This window comes from Dunckerocampus dactyliophorus, chromosome 13 (genome assembly GCF_027744805.1).
Source record: "Dunckerocampus dactyliophorus isolate RoL2022-P2 chromosome 13, RoL_Ddac_1.1, whole genome shotgun sequence".
In the NCBI taxonomy this organism is placed as follows: Eukaryota; Metazoa; Chordata; class Actinopteri; order Syngnathiformes; family Syngnathidae; genus Dunckerocampus; species Dunckerocampus dactyliophorus.
Window position 1 is genome coordinate 15320223 of NC_072831.1, and position 18214 is coordinate 15338436.

The 18214-nt window shown below is 40.6% G+C and overlaps 1 protein-coding gene across 7 annotated transcripts in view; it reads left to right on the forward strand.

Annotated features, from left to right (window-relative positions):
• arhgef10 (Rho guanine nucleotide exchange factor (GEF) 10) overlaps positions 1-18214 on the forward strand; it is a 54109-nt gene that overhangs the window by 34476 nt on the left and 1419 nt on the right. For all 7 annotated transcript variants that reach the window (XM_054796733.1, XM_054796734.1, XM_054796735.1 and 4 more), the window contains 3 exons: positions 8179-8321; positions 9348-9522; positions 17625-17747. In XM_054796733.1, coding sequence (XP_054652708.1) covers positions 8179-8321; positions 9348-9522; positions 17625-17747 — 441 coding nt within the window. The remainder of the gene's footprint in view (positions 1-8178; positions 8322-9347; positions 9523-17624; positions 17748-18214) is intronic.

Genomic DNA, 18214 nt, shown 5'->3' on the forward strand with positions numbered 1-18214 from the left:
TCACTTGGTGAGGAAATTAGAGGCTCACCGTGTGTGGAGCAATCAAGGGTCCCCCTTTTTTTTGCATTGTGGGCCTGTTTCCATTTGCTTGGTTGTCTGGGAGAAGCCATTCTAAAAGAGGTGACCTATTTAATGTCCTCACTCTCAGACGTGCACAGAGAGGGGGAAGGATCCAGGCTGGACACTCTTCCCACAGTCTTTGCCATTCTCTGTTTTGTTCCATCTGTCACTTGGCTCTAATGCATTCAGTCTGGCTCCCTCTTTTTATTTTCCTTTCCTTATACATGTTATACATGATAGCAAATATTTGATCAAAAAGCTATCCATCCAAATAGTTGCATGATCAGCATTCCTCAAATACCACATTTGTTTTATTAACTACAATCGCACATATTTCTCCGCTTGTCTTCAAATTCAGATCAGATGTGTGCTCAGTTTCCTGATCTGCTCTTCTGCAAAGTTCATCTTTTATCTGTGTGTGTGTGTGTGAGTGTGTGTGTGTGTGTCATAGAAAAAGAGACAGGAGGAATATGTCTGGAGACAGAAGTTAAACTAGTGTCGCTGCTTCTCGAGCCAAGCTGTAGTTGGTTTGGAATTAAAACAGAGCTCATACTGAACTGTTCAGCAGTGTTTTTAGACTTCTCGTATTTTGTTTTGGATGCCACATTTTTTTTCCGGCTTTATCCCTTGTCCACTAGTTTACAGACGGTAGCACAGTGAGCGTCTTTGTTGAGCTTTGGTGTTGCTGAATATTTCAGACTATTATTCTCATTTTGGCTTTTTATCCCTTCAGTCAACTGCCTGATTTCATGCCAGTTACAACTCACTAGAACATGTTTTTTGACACGACTCATACATCATTTGGTGGGAAAACTGCATCTTTGTTGCAACTTTGCTTAATAACTTTCTATAGCAACTTGTTTATGATGTATTTCTTTAAAGGGTTGGCCTTTTCTGTAATTTCTCATCAGGAAAAATACTAACCATCCATTTTCTATACCACTTGTCCTGCTAGAGCCTATCCCAGCTGACTTCAGGTGACATGCAGGGTACGCCTTAGACTGGTTGCCAGTGAATTACAGGACACATATAAACAAAAAAACATTCAGACTCACATTCACGCTACAGAATGTGCCACAGCCATTTTTAGAGTCTCAAATAGAGATGCTCAATATTGGCTTTCTTACCGCTAGCCGATATTCCGATATTGTCCTGCATATCACGGCTTGTTTGAAGGTTGGACCCAGTATGCAGAGAAAAGCCAATGTAGTTCTTTATAATGTTTGACTCACAAAAAGATCTTGCTGGCAAATCAGGTAAAATGTCGAGGGGGAAAAAAGAAACAGCAATGGTGCGAGCGAAGCCACGAGATGAATAGGTAAAAAACAAAGAAAGCTGAGCAAAAGCTAGCTCTGACAACAAACTTACTTGAGTCCCAAAATGAGAGTTGTATGCAGGCATGAGAAGTCAGGAAGGTGAGACACGACTCAAACTGAGAAACAAACTAGCAACTGCAAACAACAAGCTGAGCCTAAGAGCTGTGGTGATGAACTAGAGTGTCTGCAGGTGTCTCGTGGCTCCGCCCAGAGCCAGGAACTAAGGTGTCTGTAACAGAGGAGAACAGCAGAGGTCAGCAAAAACCACACAATAGTCAGAAGAAACAGACCGTGACACTGCACTTGATTACCCATACGATATCAACTGATATCGGCATTAGCGGCATCTCTTCCTGCAATCTAAAGACAGGTCACATCTTGTGTAATGAATGAACACATTATGCTTCTTTTACTTTGATGCAGCTGGATGCATTTCACAAATACAATTGTCCCTCGCCACATCGCGGTTCGAATTTCACGGCTTGACACTGTCACGTTTTTTCCAAAACTATATTAATACATCATGCTGTTTCGTGGTTGAATACGACCTAATATGACTCAAACGAATATGCATATTTAAGCAAATTGTATGTATTTTTTGCCTTTCAAGCATTAAAATGGCTGAGTGAACTTAAGTACAAATCCAGTCGTCCCTCGCTACAGTTCGAACATCGCTCGCTCACTGTAACGTGGTTTTTCAAACATTAAGCAATAAATGATGATGATTTTGTGGTTGACTATGGACTATTATTAGTCAAAAAATATTGGAAAACAGGTTATATGTAGTATTCTGGTTGCTGGGCGTCAGTCATGTTTCATGACATTACATTAGATTACCATCATATTGCATGTAGTCAGCCATGGCATGGCCAACAGACAGTCCTCCTCCCAGTTCTGCTGCCATTCCATGTGGAAGTGGTAAGGTTGTGGCTTTTTACTTTGTCCTTCTTCCCTACTCCATTTGAAACACTTTAGGCCGTCTCTATGTCCCTGCAGTGATTCCCTAGCCTGCGTATTAGAGTTGCGCAATGTAGTGCAAACAAAGAATAAGACGAGTGTAAAGGTGACTATAGGGGTGTTATTTCATGTCTACAGGGCTCTAATAATGACAAAACTCGAATGTAGAAAGTCATAAACAGGTTTTCTACGCTCCAACTACGAAAATATTCCTTTTTTTAATATTGTATCATACTTTGCGGAAATTCACTCATTACGGTCGGGTCTGGAACAAATAAACCGAGATAAACGAGGGATGACTTTATAGAAAAAAAATGTCATATTTATTACAAAAGTAATAAAAAATTATGACCAATTAAAGGACACCTTACTTTTCAATCGCAGTGCTTTCATTGCAAATTGGATGTAACAGGATGTAAGGTTAGCGATTTTATTGTGAACGCCGGAAATGTGCTGTTTTGTCTTTGGCCTCTTGACGTCTGTGTCGACGGTGGACGAAGCTGCATGCTAATAAATAATGCTTCCTGAACTTCATAGCTGCCGTCCTTTTGTTGTGTTGAGCTTGCACAACGTCTTTGGACATCTTATTAAAACCCTCGCTTACACACTTATATATAATCCAAACTTACAAATAATTCCACACTGCAGACATGCTGACCTAGCAAGCTTGTTGCTGTGAGGAGCACATCATCACTCACGCCAACATCATTATTGTCAGGAAAACTGATGCCAATATGAGCCAATATTTCATTTTCATGCCAATGTCAGCCGATATTATCGGACATACATAGTTTCCAATTATTAACCTAACCTGCATATTTTTGTGATGTGGGAGGAAGCTGGAGAGAATACAATACTGAACAAAACAAAACAATACTGAAAAACTAAATGAACTGCCTTATTTTTTTTCCAAAAATTCCTAAGCCAAGTGTAACAGCATAAATGAAGTTGTGCAAAAATGTTGTTTGAGAATTTGTGTGGCTGCACTTTTCTCAACCCTCTAACTTTTTATTATTTCCACCAAGGAGGTTATGTTCTTGCGGGCGTATATATCTGTGTGTTTGTTTGTTTGTTTTCAAAATAACTTTAAAAGTTCTGAATGGATTTGGGTGTTCAGGAATTGTCAGAAATGGATTATGGAAGAACTGATTAAATTTTGGAGGTGATTATGGAAAATGCGATTTTTGTGAATAACTACTGAACAAGTATTGATATAATTATGAATCCAGTTGCTAATGGTATGTTTCCATGGTCAAGGAATCTAAATATGTATATAAAATAAATGTAGGACCAACATTTATGGTGTAAATCACATTATGGGGGGAACTATGGCGCTTGGCGGAGGTCTGCAATCTCAGAGTGCTTTTCTAGTTTCTATTAAATCCCCTCAAAAAAGCTGCCACACAGACAACAATCTACTGTACACTGTTTTTAATTTGTTATTCCCAACTTAATTTCATCACTCACATTTCAGTTCCAAATAATCAGTTAATCGGTTATTGATAGATTGCACCCAAACTTTGTCATAGCTTAAAGCTCAGCCACATTCAAAATAAAGAAAGGAGCAGCCTACATTCCTACATGGTAAGCTGTTGCTGATCAAATGGGACGAGACGTCAGAAGCACTGAGGTGACAGTAATGCTGCTTTCCATCCTAATTTCTGCTGCTTGGAGATGCTTCTCCTCCTCTACTCGTGTGAAGCTGTACAGTCATCCTCATTGTGCCACGCTTGCATTTTGCTTTGTGACTGGCTGTGGAACAGAGGGGTTTGGCAGAGGTCACACATCATCACCATACACTGGGAACATGGAATCCATCAAGCTCAACATAATTATGTCGAGTATTTTAGTGCTTGGTACACTGTTGTCACAGGAAAAAGATTTTTATTTATTCACAAACACACACACACACACACACACACAGCCACAGCATGATAATCAGTCGGTTGCAGCTGACACTCTCATGAAGTGAGCTCTGAGGACTTATATAAGACTGCAAGTTAGCACTTCTGACTTTTTGTGCTTTTCCAGCACTGCTTTTTTGCACTCCTTTTTTGTTTACTCTTTCTGCATGCACATCTATTATAATAATACACCCAGGGCGTTGCTGGAATGATAATCTCACCTCGCCTCTGTAGTGTGAGATTACTTCTGCCTTCCCAGTCATTACTGTACTGTTCTTTCTGCGGGAAATCTTTCCTAGCGTGGCACAGCCAGCACTCCCCCTCAATAGCTGCCTTTGTGCCTTCTCTTATACAAATACTTTTGGTGAGGCCTCATTGACTTCCTGGTTGAGATTAGGAGGCAGTGTGGCATCTGGAGGAAGTAAAGGTCAGTTTAGACATTGGGCCTTTCTAGCTGAGCAATGCACAATTTGGACACTCAATCTTCATCCAAGTGTATTTTCAAATCTTGAATTTATATTTAAAATATGATAAATGAGTAGGTCCAACATGCCTATACTACACTATACATTACTAAAATAGACACAAATGCTATGAAAAATGGTCTGTCATATTTCGGGGAAGTATACGTCAAAATTTGCACAAAACATTGACTGCCTTCATACATAATATACCACGAGACTTCAATTCAGAGGATTTAAGAATTGTTTTGCTTCTTTTGCTTTGTCTTTTCATAGTAACAAGTACAGATATTAAAAGAAAGATGTGAGAAAGATCATTTTTTTGTTTTTATGACTGTTAAGAATGCAGAACTGATCATTTCTATTTGCAATATTTCCGATCGCAGGTCTACCAGCATTCCAGTGGTAGACCAGTAACCTGCCTTAGAAGTGAGGTTCCGTGTATTGATCTCCTCTTCACAGCTAACTTCTGCTCCTTTGCAAAGATGTTTGATAGTAGATTGAGTTTGAGTGTTCATTCAATTGCTGTTTTAGTTCAGTATTTCACCTTTATTTTACCAGGTAAAATCAATTGAGAACAGCTTCTCATTTACAATGATGACCTGGCAAGAGGCCCCAGCCTAAAGTAAAAACAAAACATATACGGGAATCCACAATGTAACCACACAGCCAATGGGGAAAACATTGAAGTAAAAAAAGACAACATACCTAATTGCTAATGTATATCAAGACCAGAAGGACTCAACACTTCCGACAGTCATCTAGGGACTGTTGCAGTTTCTGTTTAGGTAGAGTGATGGAGGAGCTGAAAGTTTAAGGGTGTGTTGAAGGGAGTTCCAGTCACTTACTGCAGCAAAACTGAAGGAATTCTTGCCAAAGACAATGCGGGTTTTTGGAAGAGACAGCGTAATTATGTCACTCGATCTCAGATGATAGTTGTTATGGGAAAGGTGCAAGAGGTTGGAGAGGTATTGAGGTGTTTTCCCTTGAAGAGTCTCATAGACAAGCTGAAGCCTGTGATGAAGTCGCCGAGTGTGGAGGGAGAGCCAGCCTATCAGTTTGTAGAGATCACAATGGTGGGTTGAGAAAGGCGCACCAGTGGCAAAACAGATGACTGAATGGTAGAGAACATCCAGTGCGTTAAGGGCACACGTGGAGGCCAGTTTATAGATGATGTCACCATAATCAAACATAGGAAGTATGGTCATCTTCACCAGGGTATGTTTGGCAGAGTTGAGTGAAGGAGTCTTTATGACGGCAAAGGAACCCCAATCTGGCCTTAACTTTGGCCTGCAGATTATTGATGTGGAACTTTAAAGAAAGTGAGTGGTCCTGCCAAATACTCAGGTACAGTATTTGTACGATCTGACGAATTCCAGTTCTGAGCCATCAGCACAGGTAATCTTGGAGGGGCAAGTGACTCTTTTTCCAATGAAATAACATACATTTGGTTTTCTTTGAATTGAGACACAGGTGAAGGTCATGAAAAGACTTCTCAATGGACGTGAAGCTGAGTTGAATGGTGGATGTGGCAGAGTGGAGTGAAGGGCCAGATGAATAGATGATGGTGTCGTCAGCATAAAGGTGTATCCGGGAGGCACCAATAGCCTTGGCCACATCATTTATGTAGATGGAGAACAAGGTTGGGCCTAAGATGGAACCTTGAGGCACACGTTTAAAGATGTTAAGTGGTTTAGACACAACATTTTCTGTCTTTACTTGCTGAACATGGTTATAGAGGTAGCTTGCAAGCCAGTTAGTACAACACTTAAATGCCAATGCAAGAGGGCCTACGTAGGATGATGTTGTGGTCTACTTAATCAAAGGCCTTCGCCAAAGCCAAGAAAGCAGCAATGCAGATCTGCTTATTGTCCATGGTGGGGATGATGTCATCAAGCACTGATGCATCCATGGCCAGTTCTGAATCCTGACTCCTGATCTGACAGGATATGGTTGGCGTCAATGAAGTGACTTAACTGTTTGTGAATTAATCTCTCAAAAACTTTGGCCAGGCAGGGCAGGATGGATATATGCCTGTAGCCGTTGGGATCTGAGGCAGAGCCACCTTTTGAAAAGAGGGAGGATCGTGGCAGATTTCCAGTCAGAAGGGAAGGCACACAGATGAATTGACAGGCTGAACAAATATGTAATGGGGGCAGCAGTAATATTAGCAGCTACTTTTAAAAATGTTTGCTAAAACCTATCGTAGCCACCAGATGTATGAGTTCCTCCAAAACTTCTGAGGCAGAAAGCAGAAACAAGATGAAGGGAGAAGCCAACATCACTAGCTGGAGGAGGGTTTGGTAATGGAGCAGCGTTTGAAACCGGGGTAGTGAAAGCTTGTGATGAATGAACAAAATGTTGGTTGAGGAGGGAGGCTATGCGTGATTTATCAATGACGATTGTGTTGCCAAATTTCATGGAGTGGGTAGATGAGGGGAAGTGAGTTTAGTTTCCATGGACTTGACTGTATTCCAGAACTTCTTTGGGTCAGTGGCACAGGATGACAATTTGTCCTTGAAATGATACGTACGCACATATACAGTATACAGGTACACATATACAGACCTGATCAAAATCTTAAGACCAGTTGAAAAATTGCATTTTGGACATTTGGATCTTAATGACTATATGTGCCCTGCGATGGGCTGGCGACCAGTCCAGGGTGTACCCGCCTGTCGCCCGAAGTCAGCTGGGATAGGCTCCAGCATGCCCCCGTGACCCTAAAGAGGAGAAGCGGTATAGAACATGGATGGATGGAGGTATCTTAATGAGGTTTTAAGTAGAGCTACAATATGCAAAAGCAAGAAGGGGGAGTGAGACAAAAAACATTTGGAACTTGTAATCGAAACAAACAAAACAAAAAAAAAACAGAAATAGGTTATCACCTGATCAAAAGTGTGTTATTTTTTGGTTGGAAAAGAATGTCATTTCTTATCTGGTAACAGACAGCGGTTTTTGGTTTAAGTTAGGTCTCTATGCAGGCCAGTCAACTTCTTCCACACTGTGTACCGCAGGTCATGTGTACTGCAGAGTCATGCCTAACATTAACTTGAACAAATGATTTTACAAATCATATTTGTGGTCCGTATGAGATTTGCATGCAGTGTTTCATGTGTACCGAGCTGACACTGTGGGTGTAAGGCACATGGAGAGCAGCGTGCGTAGGAGGTGCAAGCAAGATGGAGTTTGTCTATGACTAACGCCTCACAGCACATCTATATTCACAGTGATGGCTGTGAAAACCCATCAACGGCCTCTCCGTATTAGCTGTGTTTATAGATGCCAATGACCTTCAGAGGTGACATTTATGAAGACAGCCTCAACATGTAAGCAATACAAGCCATTACTGTTTGACTTTATCTGGAAATGGTAATGGACTGTGTGTAGTGTGGAGTATTACTAGTACAAAGGTTGTAATTAATGTACATCATGCATGTTATTTTGTGCAATACTGATCTGTCATTATGTCAACTACAGACGGACTGTGGAAATGTGATAAGCCCAAGGTGGTGAAGTTGGGAGTCCTGCCAATCAAGGCCATGCTGGCTGTGGAAGAGCACCTCTGGGCTTCATCGGGTGGGCAAGTCTTCATCATCAGCACCCACACACACTGTGTGGAGGTAAGTACTGCATGAGTAATTTAAAGGGGACAGTTTTTTTTTTTTTTAATCTGAGTGAAGATTTAAAAAAAAAAAAAAGTTCATTTTCTTCTTATCGGTCTCAGCCTGCCTGTGCAAATCACACAGGAAACACTCTAGTGGAAGATATGATGGCAGCCTGAATCATCCTGCTATCCATTTGTTACATCTGTGGGAAAATGTGTGCCGCTATAGAGCTGGTTAGACAGGGAAGGGAAAAAGGGTTGGTCTATATGATTGGTACAATTGAAAAGATTGGTGATTAAAAAAAACTGAAGCAATACTACCAGGGTATGTTATCTTATTTCCGTCCTCAGGGCTTCCTCTTTCCATATTCTAGAATATGACTATGACTGTGACATTCCATTTATGTGTTCTATTCTAGTTTCGGAAATGGAAGCACCTGTAATGGGGCCACGAATAGTCCCGTCCTTCTGACATGCACTCACTTAGAATCTGTTTAGCCCCATTAAGCTCATTATGTTGGACCACCTGCCTATCTTGTTCTCGTTTTCCGCTCGCCACTGTGGAATTAGACTTAATCCAGTCAGAAGGGGAGGGTGGAGCAGTGCGAGGTATATACAAGTGAGGTGCTAAATAAGTTCTCAATACATATTTACTGTATTAATTAAAGGGGTGTCACATGAATGATAGAATATAAACTTACATTTCATGCTTGATTTCATAGCCACTTTTTAGAAGCGCTTTGCTCTGAGATGCTAGTGAATGGACTCCACTCAACTAAATTTAACTCCACCTACACATAGAGCGATGTGTGGTGAGGTTATGTAACTCTTGGCTAGGAAAAAGTCCAGTTATTGCTATCATGGTCAATTCAGTTTTACACATTTCACAAAGTCTTAAATATTTTGTGCCATTTTATGGCATAAACAATACTAATGAATCACACCCAGTGATCCCACAATACTGTTTTATTATAGTCTGTGTATGTGTGCTTTTAAGGATCAGTATTTATGATCACCTTGTCCACCTATTTGCCCCACCCAGATGCAGCTGGAGGCCCATCATGAGGAAGGTATGGTGGTGTCCAACATGGTAGTGGCAGGGGTGGGCATCTGGATTGCCTTCAGCTCCGGTTCCACTTTGCGTCTCTTCCACACTGAGACCCTGGAGCACCTGCAAGACATCAACATTGCAACACCTGTCCACAATATGTTCCCTGGTACGTAACATTATCATTTCTATAGCTTACTCAGCATTATTAGGACACAATGAGCTGTCTGTAAAGTGAATGTGAAAAGCTCAGCCTGTTGAAACCATTTTATGCTTTCAGTAATTTTTGTAATTTACGTAAAATATCGTAATGTAAATATAATCAATTGATGCTATCATAGGATGCACTCCCGGACGCGTTAGGAGCCACGCTGGTCAGTGGGTTGTTTGGCCTACTGGCTAGCGGGCTTGACTCTCAATCAGTGGGTATGTGCGGTCATGGAATAGATGTGCACAGGACTGGATTTGGACCCGTACAGGCCTTAGTGGCTTGCTGCCTTGCTGCGGTACAGGTAATAGAGTCTATTAACACTGACAAAGGCTAAAAAATACTACATATACAGTTTTCATATACAATTTTAGTGAATGAGAAGTTTTAGAATTATTATCTGAAATATCAGAGCGCAAAAGAGCAGCAGCATAAGAAATGACTTCTTTTCGAAAGTTTTATTATTTCACCACTCACAGCTTAGTGCGTGCATGTCAGAAATTAGACATCAATGGAGGTGCTCATTCAGACTCTTGTCATGGCAGGTTTGTCGTATCCCCTTTTCAGTCTAAACACTGAAGCAGTAACCTTTCATTTGGTCTCTATTCATAGTGATGCACCAAAAACATTTGACCTCATAGGGCCAGTTTTTAAGGTTAGCTCAAAGGAAAGTCTGACCCAAATAATAGGACTCAAACAACAGTTTTTTTTTTTTTGTAAATACAGTATGGCACTGTTCAAATGAAGAGCACTAGCTAGTTTGTGGGCTTTACCAATGATTACATTTTCACGTTCTGTTGACTTTGTCTGTGTTGCCAGTTTATTGGGAGTCTGTGCACATTTTAGGGGTTTAGGTAGCAGCCTGTCTTAGAAGCCAGACGTATATAAGCCAGGGGTTGGGAACCTTTTTGGCTAAGAGACCCATGAAAGACACATATTTTAAAATGTTTTTCCATTAGAGCCATGTATTTTTGTGTGCATTTTTAAGAAAGACCAACAATTTTAGAATATAATAAGTCTCTGAATGTATTCTTTTTAAGAACATTGTTATACTGAAGCGAACCAATAACATATAAAATACGTCTTACCACTAATGCGACTTCTGGTGCTGCATGGTTTTGCACCGTGCTCCACATCCTTCTTTCTTTTTGCCATCTTTTTCATCAAAAGGGTTGGCTCGGCAGAATTAGATAACTGACTATTTGATTAAAGGAGGGAAGTTTTCTTTCTCACCGGTCAATAACCTGGGTAGGCTACTGCATTATTCAGTAATAATCAGGTTTTGGTGTCTGACCCGGAAAATATCGGAAGGACAGCTGGCATTGGCTCTGGCATCAGCATTGTGGTAGAAGATGGATGGATTAAAATTAGGGCTGTCAAAAATAGCGTGTTAATGATGGTAACTAATATATTTCATTGATTACGTAAAATAATACATCACATAGTACAATTAACAGTTCTACATGTCCAAAAAGGAGTAGGAAGAAGTAAAGCTTATTTAATCCTACCCCCCACACATTAGTTGCAATACATTTGTTCACTTCCTGTATTCCAAATGTATTCTTTGCTCGTTTAAAATACTGTAATTATGAAAATGATAAGGTAATATGATAAGGTGACATAGTGTGACATGGTGATTAATCATGATTAATTCATTTGAAAACTGTGATTAAACTGTGATAAAACATTTTAATCATTTGACATCCCCAATTAAAATACATAAGAAAGTTTTATATTTTGAATGTTATTTTTAAGTCATTTCTGTAATGTTTTACTTTAAAAATGTCACCGAAAAATGAGTAAATAAATAAATGTTATCATGTTAAGAAATGTCTGAGAGCCAGATGCAGTCATCAAAAGACCATAGGTTCCCTACTCCTGATATAAGCCATCTGCATGGATGTAAATTATTTAACTATATCATCAACTGATATCAGCAATTCATCTTTGAAGCTGCATTTGAAGTCACATGTCCTTTTCCAGAGGCAAATATAGAATTACTAGTAAATGTGGGTTGTTTTGATGAGAACAAAGGTTGAGAACAAAGCAACTCACCTACCTTACGTCATTCTACCTTCATGACTCTCCTTTGTTCCGTGCTTGTGTAAGCCATCCCACAACCCACACAGTCTGCACACTAACTATTAAAGGTCATGCTTTTATTGTGAGAAGCACATAAGTGTCAGTACTTACTCTGTTTTTGCCATTTAGCATCTGCACTTAATGTCTTATTGGTGTGGTCACGATGCAAGAAGAGGACAGTTTGGCGCTATGTAATTTAGTGGTATTGCATACGACGTTCACAGCAAATCAAATTCAACGTCAGCACAATCAAACGTCCCCGAAGTCAGCTGAAGTCATCACAGAAGCCTGCCGCTGCTTTGGTTCTTGTAATCCGCTGTGTTACATCAGCCTTGACCCAAAAACACACAGCCTGAAAGAATGACTGTAGTCTGTTCTAAGGGGAGATTACACATGTTTATGTGAACTCTGGATGTGTGATGCAACTGAGTAACATTTAGTAATGTTTTGTCTAACATCTTATGTGTCTACTTATGATGACAACACAAACCATAAATGGTTGCCCACAGTTGTTCCCTACCACAACGTCAGCACCAGTACTGTCACTGGGTCAGCTCTCTTCGCTTTTGCCAGAAGATGATAGTAATATTTAAAACTATCTGACTGAAAGAAGTTGGCAGTTTTCTGGGGCTCGCTTTGCACATCTGGCATTCCTTGAGCCTCAAGCGGCATTTAATAGGACACGAATGTAACATCACAAGCCATAAAGTGCAGAGTTTTGTGGGCTTGGTATTCAGTGCTTTGGTGTGAGGCTCAAATCCAACAGCTAAAAAAGCGACCTCCTCATACCTACGACTGTAAAGAAAACAGATCCCTTAACTATAGTGGGATTTATTTTCTTTATTTTTCTGAAGAAAAAAAGCCCAATGTCTACTTGAACCAATGGTCCCATGTTCACCTGATATAGTGGTGACCTCCCAGTGATAGCCAGTGTTTAGAGTTACAAGTGGTAGGCCTATCCTTCAGACAGATGTGAATGATAAAAGCGTTCTGCTGTGGGAGCCCACCGTCCGTGTGGGCTAATAAGATCCATGCAACTGAAGCGGAAGTTGGTTCTGTGACAGACTGTACCACACATGAAAAGCTTTGCTCCTCTGGGTTTATTCTTATCGCCACTTTTCCAAAATGCTTTGCAGAGGATTTCCCTCCAGAAGGCCAATGTGCTGCCTGTGCATCAACTCTGGTGTAATTAGAGTACTTTAGGGATTGCTGCAAGAGAAAGAGTAATGGGTAAACATAAGTTAACGTATAGGCTAGTTTCAGTTAAGACTCAGAATGTTGACACCCCAAAGGTTGTACAAAGTGCAAACCCAAAAGAAAAATATGCCTGTAAAGTTTGTACAAATGCTTCAAAGTCCAACTGGCGCTATCATGTGAGATTTTAGAACCTCAATTCAGCAAACTAGATTTACTCTGCATTTGTATTTTGATTTCTGTTTATTTTTTTTAGAATACAAAAGAGTACAAAAGAGTACCGTAAATTCCAGTGTATAATCCGCACCTACTAAATACCTAATTTGTACATATATAAGACACACCAGTGTCCACATCATAAAATGGCTTATCAGACTCACGGGAGTCACCACCATGAGTCAGACTGTTATATTGTTATACTGTTATATATACTGACCACCTGAAGTGTTAAATGGGTGAACAGGCTTGTTGTGAGTGCACGGATTGGCTCCTCCCGAGCTACTGTTTGCTCACTGACTTGCGAGCGACACATTATTTAAACAATTGGTAGTAGTTCTGAAGTAAAGGAGATGTCACAAGATTAGAATTTAGCCATGGATTAGCCGCACCGCTGTGTAAGCAGCAGGGCTTAAAGTGTAAGAAAAACGTAGTGGCTTATACACTGGAATTTACGGTAGCACTGGTGAGGGCATGCAAATGTGCAAAAATGTGATGCCAGCCATACAACTCAAAAGAAACTTATTAAAGGACCACATCAAATGACTGTGTCACTGTGTTATGTTTAAATATGTTAAGTGTGGTTAACTTGTTTTTCTTTTGTTAAGAATGTTACAAGAATGGTCATCGCGGACCTATCTTCAGTGGTTGCCTGGGCAAAATAAATAACGTAATGATCCGATGTCCGTGAATACACCTTGCGTTCTTGTCTGTGCTATTCTTTTGCTACACCGCCACGAGGTTGGTTCCTAGCAAACTGTCACAAACAGTCCCATTAATTATAAAGTATAGGAGAAGTTTGGGTTGAAACGTTTGCGCAATTTGGGTCATTGAGGGGTGATGGTGGGTCCCGCATCCAAACCAGTTGAGAACCACTGTCCTACACAGTTCATATTTTTATGACGGTGACATTTTTCAGCACAACAGATTTTTACATTTACATTTTGATATTTCCTATTGAGAAAATGTAGTCTACCAGAAATTTGAGCTTGTCCACTTTTAAGGTTCCACAGTATATTGAAATGATATAATGTTGACATTATTATCCTACCTCAAGGGAAGTCAGTGTAATTACGAAAGGATTTAGGTGTAAGGAACACATTAGTGATATCAGGAAAATGAGGCGTGGTCTTCCGTGTGAGTGCTTTGCACTTTGAATGTGTCCTGCATGTTCATACATGTTGGAACAATTTTACTAAGCCCTTTCATTTCTGTCTACAGGTTATTAAGGTTGCTTTTGAAACATCTTGGCATAATATGCTGTAATATCTGTCATTTTCACAGTAATGGATGCTAATAATTCAGTGCAGTTCATAATTTAGAGTAGTTCTATATTTTTATTTTTTTTTATACTAAAGTCAGAATGTTTATAAGAAAGCTTGCATGTTGTTGGTGGCAGTCTGGCTAATGTGCTCAGGGTGTAGTGATCTGCCTTTGTCTGCTGCTGTGTGACCTAAATAGGCAGCCATGCGTGGCTTAATGAGAGATCAACATCGGGGGAGTCAATAAATAATACCCTCAGCTTGTCATTTACACTACCATTGTTTCACAACTGACATAATTATTTACAATGCTGGTGTTCCTGAGTGCGTCCGGTCCTACAGATCTGCAGGAAGTGTGTTTAAGGACAGTAATATAATTTAGCTGCACCCTGAAGTCGCTTTGGAATGTGATAACTGATACACATGTTATGAACCACAGTAATTTTCATATTTTCTTCTGTAAATCAGACACTATAGTTCAGTTCAGCTAACCATGGAAGGATGGAATGGAATGACATGACTTGATGGAGCACCCGGAAAACACTAAAGAGAGCATAACAATGCAAGGTATCCAGTGTTGGCCTTATTGGCATGTGGCTGTTTACCCATAAGAAAAATGTTGTATTCTTATAATTCCATTCTTCCTGTCTCATTGGCTGTCACTATTCTCTAGTGACCAACCACCATACTGAAATGCCATGCCATCAATGCTAAAAGCGGAATAAATGATTTGTTATTGTAGGTTTTATTTATACAGTGGCTAGCTTCTGTTTCCTTGTGTTCTTGTATACCATTGAGTAGCGTTTAAAGGAGAAATCCTCCCAGTCTTCCTGCAAGATGACTTGCCTTCCAAGCAGTGCTCTTTCATATGTGTTGAGGATGACTTTAATTGTTTTGACAGTTAAAATGCTACTTAAAACTAGGGGTAAGGGAAATAATCATAAATTCATAAATTCATTCATAAATGTCAATAATCGATGCTGACGGAACAAAAAAAAAACGGAACAAAAAGATGGAAAGCGGAAGTGGGGTTTTTGGTGGTGCACCTACAACCAAAATGGCTGAGCGTAAACTCCGACCCGCGCCTGCTGGATTTAAAGCGAGCGTCTGGAAGCACTTTGGCTTTCATTTAGTAGCTGGATAATAGCCAGACAATATGCAAGCTTTGTCATACAAGCTTAAATACTTTGGGAACTCGACAAGTATGAGAAACCACATAGCACGTTTCCACCCGAACCAGGACGAAAAACAGCCCGCTGAAGTTGCTGCCAACCAGAGAACGATCGAGCAGGTGATAACTAATTTTCCACCCAACTCGGAAAAAGGCAAAGAGAATCACAAAGTCACTCGCAACTTTTATTGCAAAGGATTTATGGCGGTATTATTTGGTTGTGGAGAAGTAGGGCTTTTGTGATTTGTTCCTCACTTTGGAACCCAGATACAAAGGCCCATCGCAATGTTATTTCATTGACACTTCAATTGTGAATAAAGGCAGCCTATCTTTTTTGGTTATTCATAATATACTGACGTCTGCAAGCATTATTCTTGTATGAGCTGCTGGTACAGAAATCTATATTTTGTATGAAAGCTGTTTTTGACTTTGCAATACAGCAAAAATACTATTTTGTCAGCGATTCTATGCTCAGGATTTTAGTTTGAATTCAGAAGTCTATTATTTATTTGTAAATAATGGCAGATTTGTTTGTGTTGGTTACTCAGAATATGCTGAAGTTTGTTAATTTTATACATGGTGCTACTGGTGCATAATTTTATCATCGCATCGCAGGCCTCTGAATCGTAATCGCATCGAATCGTGATGTGGCCAGAGATTCCCACCCCTCCGTAAAACCTTGCATGTAGCATCGATAAATGATATGATTTTATTTCCTAGATGAAAACTTAAAGTTGACCAGTGTTTTCTACCTTGGTGGTTCCACTGTGAGAACAATACCTAAAAGAACTAAACTGTACTGCTCAATGAAAACAGGGCTGTAGTCTCCCTGATTAAAAAGTGAACATGTAGACATTAAGAAGCGATGCAGAGTACTTCATCGGCTTAAAAGTCGGGCTAATCCAGAGGACACCATTTCCTCCAGCCATAAAGATAGAACGCACCACCACTGCCCACAGGGTGCTGTTATTCTTAGTGTGACTGCATGGCTGGTATAGTGTGTTATTGTAATGTGTGAGATTTACTCCTCCCTCCTGCTGTTGCTTGTGGAGGCTAAGTGCGGATCAAAGTGGTGCTCTGCTGTAGGATCAAGGCTCTTGTGGATGTTCACTCTAGATTTATTTTAGTTCACCCTTTGGGTGGGGAACTCCAAATATTATGAAAGGGGGAAATTGAGGAAGGCCTCCAACTAGCAGTGTGTGTTTCTGCTCATTGGGGGCCCTCATCAGAAGCACATGTGGCCAGGATTGTCTAGCCTGAAACGGGGCTTTGGGCAGGGGAGTCTACCTGGACGCCTATCTAGTGGTGGGCTTGCTGCATGTAAGATGTCACCTCTAGTGAGGGGGATACGGCAGAGGGACTGGGAGTCATTTTTCCTGAAGCCCAAGAGGATTACTTTAAAGGAGGACGTTCAAGTCAAGCTGTTAAAGCTGTAATGATTCATGACAGCCTTTCCCCCCACATTGCTCCAGTGAAAACTGTTCTTTTTCCCTTAAGCTCAAAAAGACTAATGGTAAAAATGTCTGTGGAGATATTTGTAGTCTTGACAAAGCTCATACCTGGAGACAGAAACATGAGAGTCGAATTCCACTCACACAATCTGTCAATTAGCCTTGCTATATGAAAAGAGCTGTTAGCGTAACTCTTTTTACTGTGCAAAGTTGTATTGCAGGGACATGTGTGACCAAGAGGGACGCGGACAATTCACATTGTCCTGTTACAGTTACGACAAGCTTTCATGAATAGACACACTGTTCCTTGCTTAATTACAGCGTTACGCTTCAGTCATTCTGTTATGTAACACCGCGGTGTTTGTGTAACTTTGCAATCCATAAGGAGTGCTAGAAGGCTTGAAAAGAGCTACTGTACGTTTATTCAGGCCCTTGTTAGCATTGCCTTGGAGACAAATAAACCTCATCACTGCAGAAACATTCCGACTAGGCCACAGCATGCACTTCCCTCACACAACATTACATTGTAGCCTGCTGAAGTGGCCTGCTTTTTCACGGACAATCATGAGACGCCATATGGACTAATAAAGTATTGGGCCATCGGGCCTGGCCTCAGAATCTCTGTGAGAGTTCAGCCCAAAGGTGTTAGGTGGGTGTCATCCTTTTATTGTTTTGTCATTCTTACAGGGAGCCACAGAGTGTCAGTGAGCAGTTTGTTGGTTTGCCATGGTATGCTGCTAGTTGGAACCAACCTGGGTGTGACTGTGGCGCTTTCGGTCCCCAGACTACAGGGAATCCCCAAGGTCACAGGTAACGCAGCTCCAGCAAATATGTGTACAAGAGATTCCTGCTATCTACAGGGAGTGCATTCTCAGACCACCCGCTAATGGCGAAAAGACGCCCATAATAATATTATAATGATATAGTAATAATAATGTAACTGCACCACACGAATGATGCAGGTTGCGAACTAAACGCTCACACCCTAATATGCATGCAAAACAACACTATTTTATACTAATTTACAGTTCCACGGGCCACATAAAATCACATGGCTGGCCACTTTAGGCCTGGGGGCCTTGAGTTTGACATGTGTAATAGTGTGTAAGCGTCTACTTCAATACCTGCATAGTCCGTGTGGTAGAGTTAGATTGTGTTGCACATGTGTTATTTTTGGTTGCACCGTGAGTGAGGTAGATATTTGGGTTGATAAGCTCCTGTTGGTTTATGACGTGTGAGCACGGGTGTAAATTCCGATTCACTGCATATAAAGAACA